Source organism: Penicillium canescens, assembly GCF_028828765.1.
Source record: "Penicillium canescens strain IBT 15451 chromosome Unknown utg000003l_segment0_segment0, whole genome shotgun sequence".
In the NCBI taxonomy this organism is placed as follows: domain Eukaryota; kingdom Fungi; phylum Ascomycota; class Eurotiomycetes; order Eurotiales; family Aspergillaceae; genus Penicillium; species Penicillium canescens.
The window spans coordinates 3,621,545-3,649,341 of record NW_026703965.1 but is presented as its reverse complement, the minus strand read 5'-3'; the positions used below and the strand labels follow the sequence as shown (position 1 = coordinate 3,649,341).

At 49.5% G+C, this 27,797-nt stretch overlaps 8 protein-coding genes across 8 annotated transcripts; 4 read left to right on the top strand and 4 right to left on the bottom strand.

The window, feature by feature from the left end:
- Positions 1-94: 94 nt before the first annotated feature.
- On the top strand, positions 95-1,483 carry N7446_004830 (uncharacterized protein; the record flags this gene model as incomplete). The annotated part of the gene is made up of 2 exons (XM_058513578.1): positions 95-1,210; positions 1,274-1,483. The coding sequence occupies 2 exons, from the start codon at positions 95-97 to the stop codon at positions 1,481-1,483; spliced, it is 1,326 nt and encodes a 441-aa protein (XP_058374907.1).
- Positions 1,484-2,797: 1,314 nt separating this feature from the next.
- Positions 2,798-3,931, top strand: N7446_004829 (D-mandelate dehydrogenase-like dehydrogenase; the record flags this gene model as incomplete). The annotated part of the gene is made up of 1 exon (XM_058513577.1): positions 2,798-3,931. One exon carries the CDS (start codon positions 2,798-2,800, stop codon positions 3,929-3,931), a length of 1,134 nt encoding a protein of 377 aa, XP_058374906.1.
- A 16-nt stretch (positions 3,932-3,947) lies between these two features.
- Positions 3,948-5,350, bottom strand: N7446_004828 (uncharacterized protein). The gene is made up of 2 exons (XM_058513576.1): positions 5,196-5,350; positions 3,948-5,141 (listed from the first exon to the last, which is right to left on the bottom strand). Exons 1-2 carry the CDS (start codon positions 5,319-5,321, stop codon positions 4,188-4,190), a joined length of 1,080 nt encoding a protein of 359 aa, XP_058374905.1. The 5' UTR covers positions 5,322-5,350; the 3' UTR covers positions 3,948-4,187.
- Positions 5,351-5,825: 475 nt separating this feature from the next.
- Positions 5,826-7,962, bottom strand: zfpA (uncharacterized protein; the record flags this gene model as incomplete). The annotated part of the gene is made up of 3 exons (XM_058513575.1): positions 7,840-7,962; positions 7,325-7,791; positions 5,826-7,273 (listed from the first exon to the last, which is right to left on the bottom strand). Exons 2-3 carry the CDS (start codon positions 7,779-7,781, stop codon positions 5,826-5,828), a joined length of 1,905 nt encoding a protein of 634 aa, XP_058374904.1. The 5' UTR covers positions 7,782-7,791; positions 7,840-7,962.
- Positions 7,963-18,557: 10,595 nt separating this feature from the next.
- On the bottom strand, positions 18,558-20,342 carry N7446_004826 (beta-N-acetylhexosaminidase; the record flags this gene model as incomplete). Its single annotated transcript, XM_058513574.1, has 1 exon — positions 18,558-20,342. One exon carries the CDS (start codon positions 20,340-20,342, stop codon positions 18,558-18,560), a length of 1,785 nt encoding a protein of 594 aa, XP_058374903.1.
- A 402-nt stretch (positions 20,343-20,744) lies between these two features.
- N7446_004825 (dihydrodipicolinate synthase family protein) lies at positions 20,745-21,689 on the bottom strand (the record flags this gene model as incomplete). The annotated part of the gene is made up of 1 exon (XM_058513573.1): positions 20,745-21,689. The coding sequence occupies one exon, from the start codon at positions 21,687-21,689 to the stop codon at positions 20,745-20,747; it is 945 nt and encodes a 314-aa protein (XP_058374902.1).
- Positions 21,690-22,482: 793 nt separating this feature from the next.
- N7446_004824 (acetyltransferase SAS4-like domain-containing protein) lies at positions 22,483-24,348 on the top strand (the record flags this gene model as incomplete). The annotated part of the gene is made up of 2 exons (XM_058513572.1): positions 22,483-23,188; positions 23,246-24,348. The coding sequence occupies 2 exons, from the start codon at positions 22,483-22,485 to the stop codon at positions 24,346-24,348; spliced, it is 1,809 nt and encodes a 602-aa protein (XP_058374901.1).
- A 1,162-nt stretch (positions 24,349-25,510) lies between these two features.
- On the top strand, positions 25,511-26,640 carry N7446_004823 (uncharacterized protein; the record flags this gene model as incomplete). Its single annotated transcript, XM_058513571.1, has 3 exons — positions 25,511-25,590; positions 25,652-25,845; positions 26,168-26,640. The coding sequence occupies 3 exons, from the start codon at positions 25,511-25,513 to the stop codon at positions 26,638-26,640; spliced, it is 747 nt and encodes a 248-aa protein (XP_058374900.1).
- Between the last annotated feature and the right edge of the window lie 1,157 nt (positions 26,641-27,797).

Genomic DNA, 27,797 nt, shown 5'->3' with positions numbered 1-27,797 from the left:
CCAAACACGATATCTTCAAGATATCCCTGGAACCATGTTTAGCACACAAAGTTTGGTTCCTCATGCCGTATCTTCTCAAGATAACCTGTATCCTATGGCACGGCCGCTAGGAAATTCATATGGAGCTGGATATGCGCAAAATGTCTCTCCTGGTATGGCAAGGCCCGGTCTCAAGAACAGTCTTTCACACAACGGTAGTACCTATTGCGAGCCCTACCATGGTGCTTTTGAGGACTACGATGAAACCTTCAGCACTCGCAGAGTGGACTCTCATGCTGGGCTAGTTCACCCAACTCCGAAAAATACCCACATGGCAGCCAACAATCTTTCTTTGCTATCAATCACCGAAGAAACATCATCACTTTGTTCGTTTGAAGTTCCAAATGAGCAACCAAGCTGTGATATCACCAATCATCAGCCTGTATATGCCCCAAACATCACTAGCTACAATACGGACAAGGCTGATCTCAACTTCCACGCTCATAAACTACACATAAATCCCCACACCTCCCCATTCACCAAGTTCCGCAGCTCTGAAAATGGTGCTCCATGGAGCTCATGGAGTATGGACACTGAAACCGACATGTGGTATAGTCATCGCGTCACAAGCGATGCAGCTGATGATATGACTTGTTCCACGGGCAGCCCTTACGACGGACCTTGGTCCGTGAATCATCCATACATCCACGCGAAACAGAACACAGACTCCGTTATCATGAACCATGGCTTACCAATGCCACGCTTTGGCCATATTCTCATGGCTGGAACCCCTTCTTCGTCAATCCACGAGTCTTTCGTTTCTTCCTCGGCTCCCAAGCCAACCACAATCCAAACCCACCAGAACCAACAGGTCTTCTCAAACAATGGGAATACTTCGAGTTCTAAGACTGTCTACTCAGACACACATGCTGGCTCTTTCGGCCAGAATCCACTGAGCGAACCCAGTCCTTCATATGTTCACACCACGACAGAGGAAACAACCTCTCCTCAACCAACCAACGAGGACCGAGCCACCATCGAAGCAAGTCTTCACTACAGCGATGCCCGCAATGCATTCCTGATTGACTGCAAGCGACGCGGTCTCTCTTACAAGGATATCAAGCGAATGGGCGGATTCAAAGAGGCAGAGTCCACACTACGAGGGCGATTCCGCACTCTGACAAAAGCCAAGGATCAGCGCGTGAGGAAGCCAAAGTGGCAAGACAAAGATGTATGTGAAATGACCCATTCTCGCATGTAATGACCTGCAATTAATCATGCCCCTGTCTCACAGATTAAACTCCTCTGCGAAGCTGTCCTCATCTGCTCAGAAACCCCTGAGGCATACACCTCCATTGTCCATATCAGTATGAGCATGCATCAGCCACCCAAGGTGTCCTGGAAGAAGGTCGCTGGGTACATTTGGAGTCATGGCGGATCTTATTACTTTGGAAATGCTACTTGTAAGAAGAAGTGGTGCGAGATCCATGATGTCAAGCTTTGATTGGGGGGCTAGTTGTGATGTCTGGGAGGTATTTTGCTCTTTGCTTGGTCATATGGGATTTGTTTGATAAAGTATCTTGTTCATTTCGGCTGGTCTGATTTTTGTACCGTAGCGTTGGCGGTTTCTGAACTTTTAGACTGTTTTCCATTCAAACAAGAATAATTTTGCCTAACGGGCAATGAAGTGAACGTTGTATAGTTCATATATTGGATTCAGGATGTGATGTGATGATGCTTCCCGGGCACTTAAGCATGCTATATCCTTTATTAAACAGGATGGACTAGTTATCCATCTATTTGCCATTTCCTCCACTTTGGGTGTTTATAAACATAACTACCTCCCCTTAGATGTCCACAGTTATGTACCTCTCTCTCCTTTTATATCTGCCTTTACATCAGTGTACACTTTCAGAGCGCTCTCCAGCACTCCGCAAATAGAAACCAACATCAGGATCTATTTTGACTATAGTCAAAAGGAACCCAACATGGCTAGGCATACTGGCGAATGACATCAGTGTGGACTACTCCGCCCCCAAAGCGGCATATGGGACAGTGATGGTTTGAATGCGACACCACCACTCCTATGAGCGGGGAGAAACTGTCAGTAATGATAATGTCAAATTCGACGGCAGCCTATCTCTAGATTTACCCCACCTTGCCACAATAGCTGACGCGACCCCCTTCTTATGAACCACGAGCGATAACCTGCGCCAGGAGTTTGATGCGGGCTTGTTGCTGTTCCTGGGTCATCAATGCCTATTCAGTGTGCTTACAACTAACGACACGTCTTTCTATCCTCCTTTGGAGTAGGTTTAGTTTATGTGTATGTACCTACCTCTCTAGCCTGACCTATCCCCGAAGTATATCAGGATTTGTAGTACCCAGCTTCGCCGTCAAGGTAAGTGCTTCGGACAACCCCCAAACGGCACGAACAGCTAAACATTTATACACGCCTCAGAATAAACTATAGAATAATAATCTCCGCATTCCAGAAATACAGTATACCCCATTGCAGGTCCATGGGGTACCGCCGATCTCCCCACACCTAAAACCCGCCTCGGATTTCATTAGCCGTAACCCCAATACCCGGGGGAAGCAACTCAATAGCCGCACAACCCAGACAGCAATAGCCGGCGACAAACTGCAATTCGGAGAAAGCAAAAAGCAGGAAGAGAAATATTTAACTATTTCCGGCGCCTCTACCTGTATATTAGAAACCAATCCATTTCATTTCAATTGAAGCTCAATTGTTGAACTTAATCCTTTCCATCCATCCTTTCTACCCTGAAGTATACTATACATCATACAGCCCAAAATGCCCAAACCAATCGTCCTCCACCTAGGCGACGACATCCGCTGGAACCATGAGCTCTACGCTAAATTCCAAGATGCATTTGAAATCCGCCGTTCATACAGTATGAACCGAGAAGAGTTCAAGCGCGCCCTGAAAGAGCGCACCTTTGGTGATTTCTTTGCTATTTACCGCCCGTTCTGGAATACCGGTGGTGAGATGGGGAATTGGGATGAGGAGCTTATCTCCCTTTTGCCGGCTTCTTGTCGTGTTTATGCTAGTGCTGGGGCTGGATTTGACTGGGTTGATACGGCTGCTTTGGCTAAGAGGGGTATGTATACGCACAAAGTGATGGGACTGGATGTGGACGCGAAGAGAAAGAAGAAGTCGATGCTAATTTATACCTCTGTTGGTTTAGGGGTTACCTATTGCAACGCCGCAGCAGCATGCACGGAATCCGTGGCCGACGCCGCAATCTGGCTGATAATCTCTACATTCCGTCTCTTCAGCTGGTCCCATGTAGCGGCACGCTCGGTGGACGCTGAGCAATTCGTCGACGCAAACCGGAACTTGGCTATGGTCTCACACAACCCGAACGGACACACACTCGGTATAATCGGGTTCGGACAGATCGGCCGACGAACGGCTGAGAAGGCGTACCTGGCGATGAACATGAAGATTCACTACCACGATATCGTGCGGATGCCCTCCGAGCTTGAATCCGTGTCGAAGGCGACCTATCATAAGGAGATGGATTCGTTGCTGGCGGTGTCGGATTGTGTGATGGTTGCGACGCCGTTTAGTGGGGAGACGTTGCTTAACAAGGGGCTTTTGGCGAAGATGAAAGATGGGGCTAGGTTGATTAATATTGCTCGTGGAAAGTTGCTTGATGAGGGGGCGCTTGTTGAGGCGTTGGAGAGTGGGAAGTTGGCTGCGGCAGGTTTGGATGTGCATTTTGATGAGCCGAGGGTTAGTCCTAAGCTTGCTTCTATGCGAAATGTGGAGATGATGGCTCATAACGCTGGGGCTTCAGTTGATTCGCATATTGGGTTTGAGAGGTTGGGTATGGAGAATATTCTTTCTTTTGAGAAAACTGGGAAGGCGGTTACGCCTGTTAATGCGCACTTGGTTGCTAAGGCGAATGGGTCGAAGCTTTAGATTTGCAGTTGAATATCATCATTGTTTGTTTGTTTGTTGTTTGTTGTCTTGTGGTTATATGTACAAATACTATCTTGATATCAGATGCTTCATAGTTGGATTTGATTCGAGTTCGTTGAGTAGTCTTCGAGTCGTAGATTGACACCGCGTTTATGCAAGTTCCATTCGGATAGGTGCTGATATGCAATAAAGGAAAATAGCCAAAAAGTACAAGTCAGCAACGGGTATACATAAACACTCATTCCACATTCACCGTTCACAGAGAAGGGCCTCTGGAATCCGTCCGCGGAAATCCAACCGTAGTAAGAGCCTGCGTGAGCAACTCCGGGTTTTCTCTCAGTGCATTCCACTCACTCTCAGCCTTGACCATTAGCGTTCCCGCAAGAATAGTACCGTTCAACGAGAGGACCCCAGGATCGGCTATGTCAGCCGCTGCCGCGGGGTCAATTGGCACGACCGCCGTCTCCTGCCGCCGGGGACAAATCATCATCGTCGAGCGAGTCATAGCAAGATTGTAGCTGATAAGCGATGCACCATGTGTAGAAACAGGCTCAGTATCCTGCTGTGGGCTGCAGCCGCGTGTTGCTGCAACGGCGGCTTTGTAAAGAGTTGTATAGATTGAGTGGAGGGCTTCGGGTGAGGGGTTTGGCGGGAGCGGAAGAGCGAAGTGAGCGAAGGGGATGGCAGAAAGGTGTTGGAATTTCGGCGTCGAAGAAGGCGAGGAGGGAGGGGATGTGGATTGGGAGGTGAGCAGGTCGATCAGCGGATGCCAGGTCTCCGAGCCGGGTTGGCGCATTGCCTCCACGGGGAGGAATTGGAGGTGGCGGTGTGGTTGGCTTGCACCACTGTCGTCGCCGGAGTTGAAGAAGGCGAAGAGGCCCTGGCTCTGGCCCTGGCTCTTGGAGCCATTCGTTTGGCTAGATCCGGATGCGGTCCACGCTTTTAGGACCTCATATGTAGCCTCTAGATCCGCTTTTTCTAGCAGATCAGTTTGCGCTTGCCAGTCTCTCGTCACGAGGAGGAAGTGATTCGGGATAACAGGAAACTTGTTGAGAATCAGGTTGTAGGCGGGGTTCTCGGTCGGGAATTGCGCGACCAGAAGCTCCGGGGAAGGGTGCTGGAAGGGATCTGGCTTGGGGATCTTGGGGCCATTGTCGGGCTTGATGCTAGAGGGTTTCTTAGCCAGAGCTGGGCAGTAGCGAAGTTGATACTGTAGTCGGGCGGTGTTAGCTACGTCTTGACCTGTCCTGGGGTTGTCACTCACCAATATCCCTGCGGCGTTGATTATCGACAAGTGGGTTGAAGAGAACACCAGGTGACTGGCATCTCGGGCAGCTGTGAAGCGCCTAGCGACTAATGTCGGTAGACTTTCTGGTAGAGCTAATTGCATGGCGGAGCTTGGGGATGTGACGATGGGAGGAACATGGAGAGAGAGGTGGGGATTGGGGTTGGGGGACGGGACGGCAAATGGTTAGTTAACGTTATGTCCGTCAACTAACTTATACACTTGCAGTTGGTAAGTTAATTTGCAACTATGCTCAGACAATCTAATAGAACAGAATATAGAGTATAGTGTATAATATAATTTCTCATTAGAAGACAGTCATTTTGAGTCCCCTATTAACACCATCGCCAAGATCCTGGCCAGCAGAATCCGGTACACAGTATAGCCATCACGCAGCCAGGCGAATAACATAAGAAACAAAGAGAAAAATCATCTCGTATCAATCCCAAGGTATCATCCATAATCCGTATTCAGACAAATCGCTCGTCAAGACGCCGCTGCTATACGGAAACATGACACATCAAAGAAAATACACATGGCCAAGTCAGAAGGTGGAGAAGAGAGAAGAGAAGAAAGAGGCAGAAGAGAGAGGTAGGATAGGAGGATCATTCAAGCCATTAATTCATTGATAGAAATCTCATCATCATGCATCTGGCAAGTTTCCGGCAGAGGCATCGCCGGCTGGCCCATCATATAAGACGCAGGACCACCGATCCAAGGACCGCGCTCCTCGTCCGTAGCGCCAAGAACACCCTCAGCACGGTTGAGGGTCTCAATGTCCAGATCGGTGACATAGGCGTCGCGGTCATCTTCCACACGACGAGGCAGTCGGACACGGACCTCGAATTCATTATTGAGCATCATCTCATCCTTCCACAGCCGGCGCTGGCCATCGAAGACGCAGAGCACACGCTTCTTGGTCTTGATGCTGCTGCTGGGACAGCCCCAGGACTGTGGGTAATTGCCGCGGTTGTTGCGGCGGCGAGTTGTGATGGCTCGAGGTGGCTTTGTTTTAGAGATAGCGTTGCCGGATCCAATTATCGAGCGCGAGGAAGGGATGCCGTTCCCCTTGGTGGATTTTAGGCCGCTGTGACCGGCGCGCCAGTTGGAGAGGTCGTGGGAATCGTCATTGTTGAGCTCGTCGTAATCATTGAATGTATCGACAGGATCGGACACGTCGAGTTGGTGCTTTTCCATTGTTTTCTTGACCTCCTCGTCGCCGGCGACTTCTGCCAGGCGCTGCTGGTTGATAGCCTCGGAACGCTCCTCTTGCTGCACCACGCTTAGGACACAGTCGTCCAGATGCTCGTAGAAGTCCTGGGCGTTGCTAAAAGTCGCGGAACAGGTCGAGCACTTGCCGGTGGCATCGCTGCTGTAGTTTGTGCCCTTCTTTGTTGATGCGCTGGGGCTGCGCTTGCGGCAGTTGGGTGGTGTTTGTTCCACACCGTGGACAGAAGTCAAGTGGCGCTTGAAGACGTCGGCGCGGTTGAAGCTCTTTTCGGCGGGAGATCCAGGTCCCGGGCAGAAACCGCACACCATTGTGCCCTTGTAGTGGGTCAATGTATGGCGGTTCTTATCGTATTTGCGAGCGAAGCCCTTGGTGTGGTACTCGCAGGTCAGAATCGGGCACTTCTCTGGCCGTTCTGACTGGTGAGTTAACATGTGGGCTTTTAGATCTTTAAAAACACGTCCGCACTCGGGGTGTGGGCATTGCCCTTTCTCCTTGGTCTCATCATCCGGGTCAATGCTGCTCAGCGCCGGGCTGTGCTGCGAGTGTCGTGATCGGATGGAGGAGATAGAGGATCGTCTATCATATACCGAGACTGGTCGCGATTGCGACTGCGGCACCATCAAAGGCGATGGCCCAGCATGTTGCGCCGGGTGTGAGCGCGGAGAGGGATGGCGCTCTGCAATATCGTTATATGGAAGGGGAGAAGTTGCGGGAGAGGGCACAAGATAGTTGTGTGGCAGGTTAGAGTAGGAGTTGGAATGTTCGGGATAGGAGATAGTAGGAGTGAGACCAGGGCCTTGCTGCACTGGCTGAATCAATGAAGGATCTGTATCGGTCAGTATCTGCGACTGCTACAGCATAATTGGCGACCACATACCGACATAACTGTCCGGGAACTTTTCTTGGTAGAGCATGTCCATATCCATAGTGTTTCCCATATACTCTTGCGAGAACAGATCATTCATGACTACACCTGGCAGGCCCAGCCCGTTGTTTGTGTTGACCCAATTCTCCTGGAAAGCATGCGCGGTCCCTGAATATGGAGATCCCATGGCAGAGGAGGATGCGCTCGCAATGGATGGTCCAGAGGCAGCAGAGCCAGTGGGAATCTGGGGTTCTGTAGAGTATGCGGAAGGAGGTGTTGTAGGCGTAGAGAAATTGGGGTTCTTGAGCTCGGACTCGAACATGTGGGTATCGAAGTACGAATGGGGAAGACGGGATAGGTCGGTGTGTCCGTAGACATCCACCGGGAAAAACATGTCGACGGGATCCATGAAGTATTGCTTAGATCTTTGGATAGCCATGGGGAATAGAACGAAATCAGAGGTCGTCATGCCCTCAATGCTAGAGCTGGTTAGCACATACTATCTCAGTCGCAGCCGATGTTCATACTAAGGTTCTTGGGCGAGATCGCGGCCCGCTCGGCCAAACAAAAATGCCAACCACGGAAAGGCAACGTGCGAGATGTAAGGGGATGAAGAAAGGATCCAAAGGTAGCATTCAAGTTGTAAGGAGGATAAACTGGTTTAGAATATGAGTTCCGGGGGGGCGAAGGGATATTATAGAGACAGTGACCCGCCCTACAGATATAGTCTGTAGTGTCTGGAACAGAAAAATAAAATAAAAGTAATTAGATTAAATAAGAATTAAATAAGAATTAAGAAATTTAAAATAAAAATTTAAAATAAATAAAAAGATAAAAATAAAATACCGTATTGTTGGCACGAACAGGGACAAGGGTTAGCCGCCTATGCAGGCTGGGGTGGACCTCTTTTAATAGTTTTGGGCTATTATTACACATGGTGTTGAATTAACAAGATTTACCCAGAATTCTATCTCAGATGCATCATTACATGTAACTGTCTACTCTATTCTTTGTTATGTGGAGATATGACAGTAGTCGCCCCAGATATCCTTTTCGTCATCGGCATGTCCGCATGGTAGAGCTTGGCATCCGGTTAGGCTTGTCACCTACAGTACCCAATTGGGAATATGTAAAGGTCTCTTCGTCTATACCAATAGAAGATTTATCTCACCATCCGACGAAAAAATTTAATCCCATCCCATCCCAACAGTTCGGATCCGACTCAGCACTTGTTGTATGACAGAAGGGGGAAATTTTGTAGTGGGGCAACGCCTATCATTTAAGCCTAGGAGGGAAGTCCAAGATCTGGCCGACGATGCTACCGAAGACTACAAAATCCAATCGTTCAGTCGATCCTCTCCGGGGACCATCTACCCTCCCCACACAGCTATTTCGGCACGGCCACTGCCAGCACGGGCATGGGATTGGTCCAGGTGGTCGCCCAATCAAACGTGAAATGAGTGAGTCCCCGATGAGTCCCCAATCAGGACTTGGAAAGGCCTTCCGATCAAGGGGGCGTTCCTTAGTGCGTGGGTTCGCGAGTTTTGGTTTATTTGGGGACGCTATACCCTCTTTGCATTTGTCCTGGGCGATCATTACAGATTACAGTGAACACTTTACAAATTACGGTTATCTGTCCCTGTTTGCAGTTAGTGTGCTTCTACTTATACCCTTTTGGATGACGCCTCGGTGTTGTCCTTGTGCAAGAGCCGCATAGCTATTGTAATTCGGGCTGCTGTTGGTTGCCTTTTACGCCTTGGAACGATGGGATGATCTGGCATACTCGGATGTAATGTACACGTAGAATCGTCACAGCTCTTTCCTTTTCCAGTTCTCCTTTTTTTTTTTAATATATATCCGACTGTATCTATCACATCGTAGTTTTACCCACATGCCGTCAATAGTGACAGCGGAAGTTCATCGAAGTAAAAAAGAAGCCCAGGTGGGTCTATCGGAAGGGGAATTCAAGTGGAATTCCGGATTAATGGGTATACATGTACAGCAGAAACACTGATTTCTGGTCCTATCCCGTGTGTGGAGTGGATTATGACGGTAAACACACAATATGGATTGAGATAGCCTTCATGCTGTCAGCCGGGGGAAACAATAACCAATCCAGTTAATTTTCTTGCGCATAGACTATGTAGCCCTAGCCGGGTGTCAACTCGGAGCGCCCGTCCCTACCGTCCCTACAGGGTCGGTGAGCGCCAATGCGCCAGCTCGAAACTAGCGCCACACTGCCTGCCTGAGCCACAGGCTCCATAGCGGGACTGCCATATCATAGGCGAAGCTGGAGGGTGTCAGATCCTTTGAATGGCTGAATGGCTGCAGGGTTGAAAAGTCGTCTGATAATTGGGCGAGGATATGTCGGAAAGCGGGTCCAAATACTGTAATCGAGGCGCAGTCTGGTCAAATACACCGCTTGACGCCAAGAGGTTCGTAAATGTCGGCGATCCCGGTGCTACTGTAAAGTTACGTACCTAAAATCTAGATCACGGCGAAACTGGGGGAAAATGATATCATCTCGTATTTTGCCCTGGGGGAATCGGGGACCCTTTACGCCATGCTTGACATGAGGCTGTGTACACAGTATTGATTTAATATACAAGGTGTAGGCTTGGCTTTCTGACCGGCCTGCCCGTTAACCTTGATTACCCTATACTTCATGCGTAAGATGGCATGATTAACGTGTCAAACCCAAACCCAAACTTGAAACGAGGCCTTGACAGACAACTGTACCCAGTAAACGTCCAGAACAGCATGATCCGAACACCTCTTTCACACGTGTGATGGAAGATCGACATTAGACCAATCCAATTCGCTGAAGTCCGTCCCACTTTGGCCCCCAACAGCCTCATCTTTTTTGGTAATTATCATCAGAAACACGCGTAAAACACTGTCAAGATTAGAGTCCGCCAAGACCTCTCCACACCAGCCGTCACCACGGACCCGGGATGCTCGTCTGCCCATTCAGCATTCATACATGCCATCTGACTCTGTGACCGTTTTTGCGGGCCCGGCGACCCCGAAGCCTTTTTCTTAAGGCCCGCCATATGAGATTACAAATTAACTGGCCTCTTGGTTTGTCAGCTTAATTTAAGAATGAATGCACCATGGTGGAGAGGGATGCGTCGGTACTTCCGGAAGCGAGCTTCAAAAACAGAGAACACAACACGCTACCAAAAGGGGAAAAGAATGTTTGGTCTGGGTGCGATCCATGGGTGACTGCCATATGGCACTCTCCACCGTTGACCGGTTTGCCCGGTGGTCAGATCACCCAGGGGCTCATTTCTCCCCATAGTGGCAAATACTACCCGTGAAGCATTGATATTTTCCATGGTATTTCCCCGGACAAACCAAAGATAACCCTCTAAGAATAAATACACAGCCAACATTAAGCCGGAGGAGGTAATCACAGTCATGTCTAAATCCGTCCTGTAGACGCCGGATCTACATGTGCATTCACACCTGCCGATCCCAACTCCTGAGCCTCCGGTCTATTCATAACATCAAGAGCGGCTCTTAGCCCTACCGAGACAGGGCATATATTATTGGGGTAAGGAGGGAGGGGAACGCAGGCTTAATCCCTGTCACCCATGTGGTGTTTCTAAAATAAGAATTGAAACAAGCCCAGGCTGAAACACCCACGTCTGGAGGGGCAACGATCGACATCAGCATGCGTTGAGATCGTGCATACTGTTTACGTCTTGACATGGCTAACTTATTTAGGCATGTGTGCTTTTTACTCTAGTCTAGTGATCCTGGTAGTTGCAGCGACGGTCTCGTTTTATTATTGCTTTTTCCTGGGTGCACAGCATGACGGAGGTTGGTGTTTCTATGTTTACCACCTAAGGTTAGCTATATCCTACTGTACATGGTGTAACTCTAGTTGAGATACCATGTTTTAGTGTTGGTATGAGCTGCAATGTGGTCGGCGATACATGGATGTAATGGTCCCCGCTGATGAGTCGCACAACCTAGACATCCGCCGTTGGCTTGTTCTTTTGTTCGCGGTTTATTTCCATGTGCTCTTGTCTACTGCCCCTTGTTTATTTCGTAAAAACGGTTTGGACCCCAAATCTTGGCTTGATGTATTGGCCCCATAAACGCCTTCACCATCGGACGACTATTTTGTACTCGAGCACGCGCTTCACAGGGAGTGAGTATTGTTAGATGCATTCCAGTCTTCCAATTAGAAAATCAGGAAAATTATAGGTTCGTCCATATCCCTGCCTAGAAATCGTGGTAAGAGCGCCTATTGAATGAAAACCGTGGTTCTCCTGTCCAAGTCGCATACGCTACTGATCCTCCAGGCTATGCCCGGCGCATAGGCAAGCATCTCGTCAAACCCACACAACTCACTCTGGGACCCACCGAGTCTTAATTCAATATTTGCCCGATCGGGCCTGCCTCATTCTATTGAGTCTAGAGGCATGTTTCAAGAAGCGATCCTTGTGTCGCTCAACCGCGCGCCACAAAATAAGGACAAATTGAACTACAGGGATGGACCTTGTGCAAATAAGCCAAAGGGTCTTCCAGAATATTACCAAGTGTCACACATGGCACGTTGCACAACAGCAAAGCCGCGACAATGCCCTGCTAAAACCAAATACCATGCATGCAGACAAGACCGACGGCATACACGTGGGAAATCTCCCGGCATCTAACAGAACAATTCAATCATTTTAATTTCTTAGTTTCTGTGTTTAATCATACCTCATTCTCTCCGAACTGAAGTACATCTTACTACCACCTATTTAGTCTCATCGGATGACCCACAGAATATTGACAAGTCCACATTCCCCAGCCCAGCTCGACGATCAATCGCTCTAGACTGACCCAGCAAAATCCCTTAAACATAAGCCGAGTGACAGCTCTAGAATCCAGGTGCCTGGATCCGGATCCTGCGACCCAACGCCCAACACCCGAACCCAAGTCCCACAAATTGGGGTCGGATACTGGGTGTTGAAATATCACCCGCAGTTTTACCGCTTTGCTGTCCCCTGAGAGAAGTTGTGGAGCGAAATAAACAGATAAGCCTCTTTTCCTCTAGCGTAACTTGGTCGCTTACTTCCCCCAACCACGGCTGGGGATATCTCTAACTTTGTTAACTCTACGGCAGATGTACAACTAGTTGGAAGTTGGGTTGATTATTGTTGACGGACATCGCCTGTACCATTCGGCCCCCACTGTTGCTATAGTATTTACGTATTTACTACACTATACACACTACGGCGAACAGACCAGTAAGCGGAATTTCAATATCGGACATGCTTACTGAGCCTGGGCGGGCACGGAAACGGGCACAAGCACGGCTCAGCGGCTCATGACAAGCCCCAGTCACCCGGGTTAGGCGGGTAAGTGACAAAAGGGGGTGTCTACAGTAGATTTTGGATAGACAAAGAAAATCAAGTGGGGAGGTGTACCCAATTTGAAAATCATAATACTATTGATTCAGGCGGCTATCCGGAGTAGAGATTTTTTTGTTCATACGCGCACGGCAATTTCCAATCAAGTCTAGTCTGACTCCAGTTTTCAGCTCCACAAAGACAAAGTATTCTCCGTCGAGCATTCAGGAGTGCCGGGCACGGGCGTGATATGCAGACGCTAGTTGCACTATTGAAGCCAGCATGACAGGTCGGACCCACTTGACGTATCCGCGATAGGTAATAGGAGGGTGCGTGTTTGCTAAGACTAGCGCATTTCTGTTGGCGATCTTGAATAATCTATTCGAATTGGGTTAGGGGTTCGTCTGTTACAGTGTTTCTAGTGGTTTGCTGTATAGTATACTCGATCTACTGTAGAGATCCCTGTCGAGGTTGACAAATACCCAAATCCAGCAATGGAAGTACATGTAACAATTTAAGAGAATTAACGTTCTAAAGTGATGATATGACTCGCTAACCGTGTAATGCCGCCTCGCATCTGTAATAGCACATGCATTGACACCCATCTCCTTCCTTTCTAGTCCTAATCAACTCCCCTCGGCACCCATTGCACCCCTGCAATGCCGGCGCTCTGATCTCCACGGGCGTCACATGGACACCCCCGCCCCCTGCGTAAGGCAAGTGGTGACATTTACCTACGACTTGACACAAATCATCTTCAGTGGCTAGGTATCTCCCTGTCTGTCTTACTTGGATACACTTGACTTCTCTCGATTTTCAGTCCGCTCTATTGGTCTCGCGGGCTGCCCATTTATGCCGTGCGCCGTGCGCGGACCGATCCTTACCCCTCCACGGTTCCATGTGGTTGGGATTGGTTTGGCGCTGGTTGAGTTTTGGGAAGCGAGGGCCCGATCATGCATCAACATTTACGCATTTCAAGCCTTGCGATAAGTACAGTACCTTTTCCCAGATAGGCAATACACTTATATCGATTTTATAGTTGACGTGTGTGGAACAGGGTGTTCGTCTTGTTAATTTAAGTTACCGATACAAAGCGTGAAGGCATCCGAAGATGTGCTAAAGATATCTTAACATTAGAGCTTTGAAAACCTGCTCAGAAATGCCAAAAGAAAATGGCCTAAAACATGAACGTCGGCCTTTTTGATAGGGTAAGATTCTCTCTAGAAACTGTACATAGGTCACGCTAGTGTGCCTTTTAATAATATGCATAATGCAGCTTTCAACTCGAGGAGATCTGTGTTTCTGTTTCCTGTCTGCGACCAACGCGGGTGCCTGATAATGTCACCCGGGCTCTGAGTTCTGATCTACCGGTTCGTCTGGGTGAATCACATCACCCCTCCACGAGGGTCAAAGCACCACCAATCACTCACTTACCCGCCTACCACTTACGACACTATCGATGCAAGATTAACTTCAGGATCAGAGCCAAGCTCTAACCCAGTGAATCAGTGACCCGCCTTCTTGATCAACTTTCTGATTCAGTACATTCACATGTGCAGTACCATGCAGGATAATTGCGCGAATCGATTGATCTGGACTCTAAAAAACAGGTATATAATTTATGTTTCGATAAATGCTATCCTGCGTTACTATCACAGACATGGCATATTGTCCAATCGCTTCGCAATGGGAAAGCGATCCGCAAGCCCCTCGGCTTGGCTTTTACCCAATCCTCTAGTAGGCTCTCACAGACTTGGCTTACCAAGTTTTTATCTGAATCAGAACTAGGACCCGAGCAACTGACCCTGGTCTCTGGGATGTGTGTTACCACTAAAGGGGGAATGTCGTGGATGTGTTCTATGGCTACTCAGATGATGGCCTCGAGGCCAGACGTTACACTGGGCCACCGAGGACGAGGCAGTGGCATAAGCGCCGGCAAAAATTACTAGGAGCTCCCCGGGCAGCTGTTCCTTGTCTGTTGGACAGTTTTCTGTTTCCAGCTGCCCGGTGCCTTATCTGAACTATGAGACTTGTAGCAGTCTATAGACACATGATGTCATGTATAGGTATTCCAAATGTATACATGGGAATAGAATGAGAGTATTAGTCCAATTGCAGTCACTCTTTTACAAAATCAAGTTTTTGCAACAATACGCAGAGCATGACTGACTCTGCGATGATCTCGGAAACTAGATTGTATACCTGTGAGTTAGAGTACATGTATACGCAAAACCCCGATCGACACAGATAGATTGACTAGTAAGTTCTGATCTGTCACTTTGACCTTAATCCCTCGGCACGCAGATCCCCCGATCAATGGCGAGGCAAACAATCTACATGTACTGTACAATAACTACCCATAGGCGGTAAAAAAACATTGAGGCCCACCAGAAATGTCTGAAAGATGTGGATGTGGGTCTAGGGAATTCCGGAATAAACAGACCGATCGACAATTACAGTTCAGATACAGTATTCCACGATTTTGACTGTTTCCACCTGTGCCACAGACAAAAATTTGAGTCTCCCCATATTATCCCCACCCTCTAGCCCTCTAGCCACTACATGCAGCCTATGGGGGAGCAGCATCGCGCTCCCCGAGATGACGGAAATGCTCGATCCAAACCCCACTGAGGCGGTGCTAATCTATTCATCCGAGTATCCGAAATTGACGATGTTGGTGACACGCCTTGGAGCATCGGGCAAGTCGGGCGCTCCGGCGCGCCTTTAGGAGTGGACTGAATCTCCACATCGCTTACTTCCGTGAGCACGGCACAGGGTGAAGCTAGTCCGCTGGTCCGCTGATAATTGTCATTGTCGTCCTGAGCGTTGTGCATTACGATGGTTGCACAAATGTACGCATTCTCCTTGGTGATCTGCTTGGAGTTTACATGTACGCACTGTGACTGTGATTGTGACACGACCCCCGTGGCAGATCAAGGAACTGCTCATGATTAGGTTCCATAGTTGGCGATCCTATGCAGGTATCTGTGTGGCAGGTGCATTCGGGGTGCTGCGGGGCCTAGCGCTTTCCTTGGTTATTCTGTCTGGGTATTTGATCAGGCACTCCTATTACATGCTGGGGATTGATGGTGGCGTACATTCAACGAGTTGGTACATACATGACTACCATGCTTATGTAGAGTGCAAGGCGTTATGATTGATTTGCTGGGGATCTTCCACGCTTGAGCTCGGTTCGCTGCTTATGTCTGATCGCCAGTCTCGGTACAGGCATCGCCCATGTTACATGGACGTATGGTATTCGAGTTGGATATTGAGCTGGGTTGACGGCGTGTGAGTATGCACTCATGGCATCGCGACCGTGGATATTCGAGTTGTAGCTTAGCTGCTGTGTTAAGTATGCAACGTGTGCAGTCTCAACCTCTGGGAGTGTTATCCACCCTGCCAAAATAGGAAACCGTCCCCTAGAGCATGCTATACAATGGCAAGTACATGGTCCAGAAAACATCCAGGCAAATCTAAAGATCTACAACCCTCGTACTCTTCAAGCAACCGGGATATATCATGAAACACCACGCCTGAAAACATCAGGGAATGACCATGCTGCGAGTAAGTCCAGTGCATGCAGAATCAGAAACAAAAGGAGCGTCGCAAATTCTCCGCAGTCCCGTAAACAAAACAAAATGTATGTCTGCAATTGTCAACATAACCAACACGAGCCTTCTATTTAGTCGCGGCCTGCGATCAGACTTTCGCCTACAACCTGGTTCTTGGGATTGATGCTGTGTAACTGGCACCCAAGGCGGAGCAGGATCAGATTGAGAGCGATCAAAGCCCATTGGAAATTGAGAAAGGAAACACAAACAGAACCAAAAGTACAGAAGAATAGGGCGGATGGACAACTGCCTCGTCTAATACGACCTCTTCGGATCCTTTCCTCCTTTGTCAGTGTGCACCATGTACGACTTTCCCAAAACCCCCCAAGCAAGGCGTCCAGCAAGACATAGTCAACAGGTCAAGCATTATACGAACCCGCACAACACCATGAAACCAACCCCAAGGCCACAAAAAAACCAAAGAATTAACCAAAACCCCGAAATCACATCGGAAACATAAGTCGAAACAAGGACGTAGCACAAACGCCCCTCGAGTAAGCTGCAAGATATCCGCAGGTAAGCGAAATCCAAGAGGCCAAGACGAACCAAAGTCTGACGCGCCCATCTCACACCTCTCACACCCATGAAGCAACGTCCAAACCTAAGCTTACCGTCACCCCATTTGGAAGCTTACCTTCCTGATCGGTCGATGTTAACCGAACGGCGAACACCAAACACGAAGTGTTCTCCGACACGCGACACGCGGGGTTACTCAGGATTCGGCTTGGCTTGCTTTGGTGGTGATACCCGAGGGACGCCGAGCGGGATTGGAGGATGGGGGGAGGATGGGATACAGGTTGCACTTGGAAATACAGATACAGTGGTAAATGGCGATCAGTTATATACTTGGGTTTCGGGTTGGTTTGTTATGTTGTGCTTCGGGTCGTAAATCGCTTAAGCTCACCCTGGTGGTTGATGCTGGATATATATCCATCCACGTGTACCACGACCGATCTAGATCAAGATGGACTAATATGTCCAGAACGTGGATGAACAGTTTAGTCCATCACTTGTTTTGTTCTTGATGCTCTGTGCGACATCTTTCTTTATGCGTGAGTTGCTAGTCTACTGTAGAATCATCCAGTCCAGGCCAGTCCAGATCAGATCAGTTCAGTGCGACGTTAAGTCACTACCATTTCCATCTCCTAGATACTAATCGCAAAGTAGACCGGCCAGTCTAGTCCAGCCTAGTCTGAAGCAGTCGTAGTTTCTGTTCTCTCGAATCTCTCCATTTCTGTTCTGGTCATCTTATGTCACTCTTTGATCGGTGTAACGTTATTGAGCAGTTGACCGGCTTAAATTGTTCACTGATATGTCATCAAGCATCTTGCTTTCCTAAACATTGCCTAACTTTAGTTGATATTCGACTTTTCGAATTTGTACTATCTACGTACTAACTGGCCTTGACGGTCTGCATTAAATGTGATGGATGATATAGCAGTCAGTAGGGTGAGCGCCAACTACACTCAAAGGTTTGATAATTACCTAGACAATCTATACTACACTTGATCAACCATCTAGATAGCGAGCCCATCTGATGAGTCCCGATTTCCACGACTGAGATGAATTGGCTTAACTCCAAATGTATAGCTTAACCGTTCTATAGACGACCGCCTACAAACCAGACGACTTACCAAAGCTCCATCCCTGCGTTTACAACAAAGATAGTCATTATAATCCATTCAAGATTATTGTTACATGTACATACAAACAGCCCATAAACCATGAGTTAATCCACCAACCTTCCCATCCCACCTGCCTACATGCACACACACAGGTACATTCATCCCGAAAACAGCAGGAACATCCCTCATTAGAGACAGGGAAAAGCGGAGCCTCGTTTTTCAAGGCGGAGGGTGTTGCACGACATGGGGAGGGAAAGGAATGGAATTGATCTGGAGATTTGGCTAGGTGGGTTTGGAAGTTGGGGATTTGGGGTCCTTTGCTTTGGGTTTGTGCGGTGATCGCGTGATAGTCTTTTAGTATAACTCTGGAATTTGGTGCTTGATTTGACGGGATTTGGTCTGAGAAAAAGGCCGGGGGAGGGTTGTGGAAGGAGTAAACAATTTGCCTGTTTGGGAATTGGATGGGGTCGGATTCGATTGACTGCTTTTCTTAATTATGAGTGGAGCAGAAGCTGTTTCAAAGGAAGTCCCATTATAGCATTGGGTATCGAAGAAAGGATAAGTATATACAGATATGAGTAAATAAAGATAGAACATAAGTCAACGTTGATAGCCACTGTCCCCGAAACCGAAACCTAAACCGAAACAATCATCCCAATCAAGAGATGGCAGTCTGGTCCTTATAAAGATCACAAGCATGTGGATGCTGCAAACAATACTTGGGCACGAGCGCATTAGCCATAACACCATTAGCAACCAGATACTCGCGGAAATTAAGCAAGCGCTGAGTAAGGTTAGTAGTGCGCTTATGACCAGCGGCATCACGATTGCCCGACCAAACCCGTTCACCAAGGGCAGCCGCACGCGGCCAGAACTGGCTGGAGATGCTGATATCATCGACCTGCTCAGACCAGAGAGGTGCCTCGGCGCCGAGGATGTGAGACGCCTGCGCGTCTGTGAGGTTGTAGGTGAAGTCGTAGTCGTAGATACGTTGCCAGGTTTTGTAGGGCCCGCACCAGGATCCGCCGTTTCCGCCGTAGTTGAAGTTGACGCCGCCGTCGGGATTGGAGTTTTGGTTGTAGCGGGGGTCGTTAGTGACGAAGCCGCCGTGGCCGCAATCTAGGTAGAGGAAGTCGGAGGAGGAGACGACGACGTCGTAGCCGGCCGTTGTTAGTTTGTTGATGTTGTCTAGACCGTTGTTCCAGGTTTGCATGACGATGTCCTTGGGGACATCGTGGGCGTTTTCGGCTGAGAGGACGATGTCCTCCCACATCATTACCCGGCGGTGGCCGCCGACGCTGCGGAAGATGGGTACCGCGCGGTCGACCCAGTATTGGACTAGGTCATGGTATGTGCGCGATGGGTCCTCGGCGAACCATTCGGTAACATGCGTGCTGAAGTTGTAGCAGTTGGGCTGGAGCTCGTCGGCGCCGACGTGGAACCAGTTGTCGGCGAAGATAGCGGACAGATCGTGGTAGACGTTGTTGACGACCTCGTAGGTCTTGTTATAGATGATATCCAGTTGACCCGGGTTTGGCTCGACCGCGGTATGGTATTCCCACACGTCATTGGACCACCAAGAGTTGGCACACGCCACAATCTCCGGGTCGACCTGTTGCCAGCCTGAGGCCGAGTGGCCGGGCATGTCGACTTCAGGGATCACGCGAACACCACGGGCACGGGCATAGGCAATGACGCGGCGCATGTCGGCCTCGGTGTAGATCTCGCGGGGAGAGTAGGCGTCCTTGGTCATCTCTGGGTAGGAGCGCATCTGCATCGGCCAGGACTGGGAGTCGTCCAGGTGCCAGTGCAGGACGTTGAGCTTGGAAAGAGCCATGCCATCGATTTGTTCGAGGATCTTGCTCACCGAGATAAAGTTGCGACCGGTGTCGACCATGATGCCGCGGTAGGGGTACAGCGGCGCATCCTGGATCTTGACAGGCTGCTCAATGATCAAGCCGCCTTTTCCATCGGAGATGATGATCTGCTGCAATGTTGTGAACGCGTGCAACGCACCCCAGACGGTCTGGGAGGTGATCTTGATGCTGCTGGAGCCCTTGGACACTTCGAGTGTGTATGATTCATCCACGCCGTGCTGCAGATCGGCCTTGCTGTCCTTGATCTGCACCTCAACGTAGTGGATCCCTCCGGTCGCGCGCTTGGTCTTGGACTCGGGGGTTTGGGTCGGGAAGGGCGGATAGTCGGAGATAGGAGCTTCCACGGCGGCGGGGACCCATTGCAGGGTGGTGATGGAGTTCCATGCTCGCAACCAGGCACTGGTTACCACCGGGCTGGTGTGGCGATCGCGTAGAGACAATTGTTGCACTTGGATCGGACCGGACGAACCCCAAGTGATGTTGCGGGGGGCGGGAAGTGGGTTCACCTGGACGGCAGACACGACCGTCAAGGCCCCGAGGACACTCAGGACGGAGGCGAACTTCATCGTGAGGAGGTGAGTAATGGCAAGGAATAGAAGCACCGAACAGAAGAGAAACGCTCGACTATTTAAGTGTAGCATGCCGATAGCATGCCGATCCCTTCAATGCAACTGTGGAGATGAAGATAGACAAACAAACCCCTTGTTTCAGCAGCTCATGTTACATTTGACTAACTACACCTGTACTAACTACACTAGCTACAATAGCCACACGAATTACACTATACTAATAGATAACTACGACCTCCACATGCGACTCTGAGCTTCGCTTTGAGGCCACGAGGACACATTAAAGAGGGGTGAGCTATCTACAATGGTACAGTGACATGGGATCTCTACAACTACAACTACACACATACACAAATTAAAGTGAACCTCGTGTATCATTTCAAGTATAGTATAGTATAGTTAAGATTGTTCCAATGATTTCTCCAACTCCATCCCCTCACGGAACTCCTCGTGAATGGCCGCGGCCGCCTTCACATCGGGGACAACACAAGGCCGCCGAGGAAGACCCCCATAGCCACGATAAGACTGCAGACCAGTCTTGACAGCAATGAAGCCACCATGAATAGCAGCCCAATCAGCACGAGCAACAACAGCCTGCACCTTCTGCGCCTCCTGAACCTTTCCACTGCGATAGAGCTCCATAACCCGCACGCAAGATCTAGGAATCATATTGGCAACACCGCCAATGATACCAGCACCACCGGCAATCAAAGTCTGGAGGGTAAAGTCGGCCGATCCACCAAAGGTAAGGAAATCAGGCTTCGCAGCAGCAATACGGGCAAGTTTGCCCGTGTTACCACAAGTCAGCTTGCACCCAATGATATTAGGATGCGCCGACAAAGCGAGGATATCATCAGAGCTAAGATCCAGCCCCGATGACGCCCCGGGGAAATTGTAGATGAGCACCGGGACCGGCGAGGCATCAGCCACCGCCTGGAAATGTGCATGCATGGACTCGCTGCTCACGAGCGCCTTGTAGTAGCTGGGCGGGAGCACCAGGACCGCATCGGCACCTGCTTCGCCGGAGTCTTTGCAGAACTGGATGGTCTCGCGCGTGGAAGGGGCACCACAGCCGGCGATCACTGGCATGCTGCTGTACCCCGCTGCATCGACGGCGCGCCGTGTGGCTGCTGTGATGGCTTTGCGTTCGTCACGGTCCAGGTGGACGGCTTCGCCGTTGCTTCCTTGGGTTACTAGGCCTGTTACGCCACTGCGCGCGAGATAGGCAGCGTGCTTTTCGACGGTTGCGATGTCGACTTCTTCGTCTGGCTTGAAGAAGGCCACGGTGGGGACGTAGACACCGTGGGGGAGGGGATTGCGTTTGGTTGTGCCGTTGGCTGTCATATTGGGTGGTTTGGTATGTGATCTGGGGAGTATTGGAGAGTGTCCCTGCTTCTTATACCAAGTCCGAAGAGAAATGGGCAGATCTTCATTCGCCGTCGGACCAGCTAAACAAACCCCCACGTTCACCCCACAGTGCCCGGGTTTATGTCAACGTGGGAGTGAAGCAGTGCCTGCAATTGCAATTGACCAAGGATTTCCCCCACGGTCATGCGGGGTTGCGGAAGTTGTATACTTTCATTGTTCCACTGTGTAGAAGTATACATCTTGTGTTCGGAGATCTGTGTTACTCTTGATCTCTACCTACTTCGGCTACTCAGTTTCACTCTTTTAGCATAGTATAAGTTAAGAGAAACAGACTATTCACAGGTAATCTGACCTGCATGTATGGGAATCCATGGTCCCCCACACTTGACTGTCGTGGGGGTGAATTGCTTTTCCGAATGCTAATACCACATTGGCAGAATTGGAGTAATTGAGGCGATTGAGGTAATGGAGGCAAATGTCGTATAGATTATGAAGTGTATGAAACACTGTCTCTACTACAGTTCAATAAGAATGAATGCAATGTATACAATATACAATCCCCAATACAACAATCAAATGACAGAATCACAATAAAACTCCCAATAAAAACCGCAATAAAAACACAAATAGTCGTGATAGAATCAAAAACAATATCTCCATCCCCATCGCCGCCGACATATAAATCCATCCCGCCAAGAACTTTCCATCTCATCCCCCCTCGAACCCCTACCACACCATGACCGACTAAACAACCTCCACCCACCGAACAATGGCCCTCCTGTCACGGCCCTCCCTCCGCTCTGTGCGACGGGAAGAACCTGACGGAAAAAAACATCGCCTCAACCGCCGCCGCAGCTCTCCCGACTGCCTCGACACGACAACCCCAGAGACCAAACCGCGCCCGAATCTACCCTTGAAAGTCGCGCGCCCGCGGACTTCGACTCGCCGCGACTCCTCCGCGTCCGTTGATACGGTCGCCTCCGCGCAATTGGCGACGCCGGCTGCTCGCGCCAATGGGAATGGCAGGACCCGCGCCCGTGACCCCAACACACCTTCGATCGCGACCGGCTTATTGTCTGCTCGTGAGTCGCCAGATCCGTTGGATACTATTTCGCCCGCCCCTGCGTCTGTCGCGGTTAAGCAGCGACCTGTCACGCCCGCTGTGACTGTGAAGTCGGATGTTAAGGCTGCTGTTTCGCCCGTGGCTCGTGCGACTCGTCGATTTGATACTCGCGTGTTGAGTGAGGAGCAGAAAACGGTCAACGGTGGTGGGGGTGGCGATGGCGTGGCTGGGTTGAGGTCGACGCGAAATCGCAAGAGCGATTTGGGCGACGGCGAGCAGCCTGAGGTGGACGAGAAGCAGGCTGGACGGCGGTCGTTGCGCTCGACTGATACCGGGTCACGGTGTAAGAGCGAGCTTGCGCAGTACTTTCATAGCTATGAACAGATTATCAGTTTGGAGGATCCTGAGCCAGGTAAGTTGGGTATGATCATGGGTGTATTGGGACACGACTGACTTGGATGTTTTACAGAATCTCTCAATGCCAAAACTACCATCGTACTCGTCGATGACCTCTCCCAACCTCTACCCTTCTCCTCGGAGCCTGACCCGACACCCTTCGGAAACCCTCTCCTCAACCTGTACGACTGCGAGAAGATCACACTCCACGAGCCGGCATCAAATCCAACCGCTGTCGACCCGCTGGGTGCAGAGACATACTTCCGCGCGCATCGCAAGTTCGAGCGTCAGGAGAAACAGTTACGAAATATTGAGCGAGACCGCGCACAGCATGAACAGCAGGTCCTGGAACGACTCCTCGACGAGCTCCGCGGTCACGACTGGTTACGAGTGATGGGATTGCCTGGGGTGCACGAAAACGAAAAGAAGCAGTACGAGCCAAAGCGAGATATTCTCATATCGGAGCTAGTCGCCCTGGTCAACAAATTCCAAGCCTGGAAAGACGAGGAACGACGCCGCAAGCTCGCCAAAGAGAAACCTCTCCCAACTATAGACAACGAGTCTGATGCTGCATCCCGCAACCAATCTCGCAAACGCTCCCGTCCTGCTGAGGATATGGACAGCTCTCCAGCACCAGGGGCAGACATGCAAAGCACACCAGATCCCAACGACGTGGACGCATTAGCAGCGCGCCAACTCCACCAAGAAGCGCGCTCTGCATCAGCCTCCAAACCACGCAAGCCGTCAACAACCTCCCGTAAATCCACCTCAAACACCAAAACCACCCATACAGGCGGTGACAGCCACAGCCGTGGAAATATCAATACCACCGAAACACCCATCTCCGCCCCCAAAACCAGCCCAAAAACAAAGAAAAAGACCGACCCAACTCCACCAAAAGCCCTCAGACAAATGCCTCTGTCCTTCTTCTACGAACCAGTCGTCCAAGATAAACCCTTCACCTCATTCTTCCGCCAAAAGCACGTCCGCGAAGCAGCCATCGCCGCAACAAAGGGTGACCGCCGCAGTGGCTCGCGCTCTTCTCTTGCTTTTGGCCATCCAGTTCCTGAGCAGGTTGAGCAGGAGTTCGAGCCGCCGGCTGAACTTCTTACTGAGGAGGCTATTACTGCTTCCCAGCGGAAGAGGCGGAGGCTTAAACGGCAGAGCCAGGGGTGAGTCGTTACTATTTTGAACCAAAAAAAGAGGACGTGTATTTCTGGATTTGTTATGATGGCATGGTGTTTATAGGTTTGCATGGATGGACATGGTTTTGCATCCTTTCTTTTCTGTTCTCTTTTACTTTTCACTGTTTCTGTACGATAGCATACTGGCGCTATGGTGGTGTTCTGTTTTACTTTTTCATTCTCATGCACTTTTTCATGGACTGGATGTCCCGGCGCGGGCGTCGATTGAATATGGGTTTCGTGGGCTGAGGCTCCCGGGTTGTATGTGTATATCTGAGGCTTAGGTAGTTAGGTCATTGCATTTTATATTGATCACAGAGATGTGGTTTATTCTTACTTTCTTTTTTTTTATCATTCTTCTATAAAGGTGTATCTGAAATATCACGTAGAAAGCAGGTATATCAAGTGAGAATTATCTGAAATGTATACCTGGCTGTCTATCCATTCTCATTCTGTCTTTGTATTTTCTGCCTCTGAAGAAAATACTGAGTCCCTGAGATTTGTGCTACCTTATTTCTTTCTTCAGTTGCGTCACTTTTCCACTTGGTATATATACCTACTTCTTCCTCTTCTTCCCTCTTCCTCTTTCTTTCTTCTTCACCCACTTCCACTCTCCATCTTTCCTTCTTCCACTCCTCTTCTTCCACTCCACTCAACCTATATATATATCTCGTTGCATATATCTCATTCCCTTCCACTACCATTTCATTCTGCTTCCCTCTTCGGTGTTTCGCACATGCCTGCTCAGCGTTCCATTGTCAGCTCATTTCAAATGTGTGCGAGCCGCCGTGCAATGTTTCCACTTGAGGATATCGCTATTAAAGTCAAGACTGAGTCTCATAACTGCATCCCTGTGGCATTTCCGAGGACATGAAAGGAAGAGTGAGTGGACATACAATGACCCTTGACGAGGTGCCGCCATGCGTCCGTGACCTGGTACATCCCGAATTGATCCCGGACCTTGTTTTTCTGTCTGTTCAATCGATCATGAACAGAATTCTGCTGTTGAGGCACTCTTTCCGATTCGTTCTGTGCGTGGACAACCACGGAAAACATGACGAGTCTGGCAATCTCACAATCCATGTCAAAACAAGGAATGAGTTCCTCACGGTCAGATGTGCCACGTGAATTGGGCAAATCTGTTCAGATTCGACATGATTGAATGGTCCACCACACCGGGAATGCACTTAAAGAATTTGGTCTTCTTTGAAGATACAGGGACAGATAACGATCAGTTTGTATCCAGTCGACGAGGTCGACTCTGGGAGATCAATGTGCCCTTTTTTGCCAATCAGGCTGCGACAGAAGATATACGTCTTCCGCGAGAATTCCATTGAATTGAAGGAGGAGGAGAACTACGAAACCATTTGCATACAGGAACTGTGTCCATGGCGGCCCGATAAAGAGGGATCTGTGTGCGCCTCCACCTCCTCCTCTGCAAGGAGACTGCCGCTCTGCACTCTGATGATAACCTATGGAACGAAGCGAAGTAAGACCTCTCCAATCAGCAATATTCAAGTGCTGGCATAAATGGAAAAGATATAGGCGAACAGAAAGCGGAAAGGATTAATTGATTTGTCAATCTGGCTTGCGTTGCTTGATAGCCCGAAGGAATCACGCATTCGCCGAAAAGAACCGATTACAGAAATCCGGTCCATCACAAGGTGGCACCTAGGGACTACGAAACATGCTGGTTACTCGTTTTCACATGGCATACGCGAAAGCGGGAGTGAATCAACCGACTACCTGGGAAGCATGTCGTCCACGAGCTCAGCGAGATATCAGTGATATTAAGTCACTGTAACCAACAGTGACATTCACGCCTCGCATTGTTTGCTCTGATTTGCTGTGGGCTTATTTGCTCCTTCCATGCTTTTTTTTCTCTCTCGCAAGGATCCTTGTGAAATCTGGGGGAAGTGAACCGGCTTGGACTTCCTGGGACGAAGGAGCAAAGCGTGACGTCGACTTAATTCTCCACAAGCACACATTGACATGCAAGCCTACAAATCTAAATCGCATTGATTCATCTCGCCACAGTACGCCAATACCCTACACAAGGCTACAGAAGGACAACACTTTCATTGATGACATCGCGAAGATCCTGGACGAGTTGGATGAAGGCTGCGGTGGTGAATTTGAGGACCCTGACTATGAAGCCTCTACTACCTGGAAGCTCCAGCCACCAATTATTGCCCGCAACCTTCGACATGGCACAATCGAGGACGCCGTAGACTTCCTTGACGCCTACGACAGCCTACAGGATGTCACCAGAAAGACAGCGTGAGTCAGCAGTTGCCACGAATCCTTGCTACGAAAGCCGACGGCATTATTTGGCCGCCACACAACCAGATCGCGTCAGTTCATGCTCACCGCGCACGCAGCGACATCGTACAGCTAGGGTTTCGATCGTTTTGATGGGGCACATCACCATTCGAATGTCAAGACATCAAGAGTCTTAGTTTGATACGCTGTCGATGACCATGTTTATTATTAGCGATCCTGAATCATTGAGTGAGTTTGCCTATATGTCTCAAACGCACCACCACCACGGCCATTGTTTCCTGCGTCAACGTTTTCTCCAGGTTTCGCAATTCCCCTTGCGAAATATCGAAAGACGAGAAAGGGTGTGACGAGCGGAGGTCAGAGCAGGCAGGAAGCCAATCATATAGCTAGCCAGCTCTTAGTTGAATAGGATCTATCTTCCTCTTCCCCTTTGCTCTCACAAAGGCCCTCGCAAATTGGTCTTCATGACTTCAAAGCTATCATACTTCCGTGCTTACCAAATTTCCCTTTTACTTGTTCGGAGTTCCATTGAATCTGCTACATGTAATGAGAAGCTGCTAATATATGACTTGTGGGTTTGCAACTGCGAAGCTATTTGGCTGGCCAGGTTGACAGGCAGCGGTACGATGCCATGTGGGTGGCCGTGTTTCTTGGGTCATGACATACAGTTCATAGCTGCAATGCCAACCAAAAAAAGTACTTAACCAGAATCCAAAAAATAGCATATATGACTCATGCACCAGCAACAAAAACGGCCACCGGAGCCAGCCATGCAGCTCCGATCGACGTCCGACGCCTCTTGCAATTTAGTGCGGCAAAAGACAGTCAAGACCAGCCGAAAAGTCACAGCTCGAAATCAGGCTAAACTGGCTAGACTAAGCTTAAAAAAATCTCAGCCCTAAATCCGCAGGGATCAGCGGAACCCGCTGAGAGAATTTTCCATCGACCTTCCATCAAATATGATCACGAATTGATTTGAAGCCTATATAGAAAACATAATATAGCAGACCGACATCGGAGAGAAGTTTTCCATTTTCCCCAGTTTTCAACGACATTTGAAGCATCAGACCCAGTAAACTAAGGCTTTTCCGTAAATTTCTATTACGTCGCGCCGTAGTGATTCGTTGCGACGGTCCGCGTCTCGGCGCTCCACTTCCG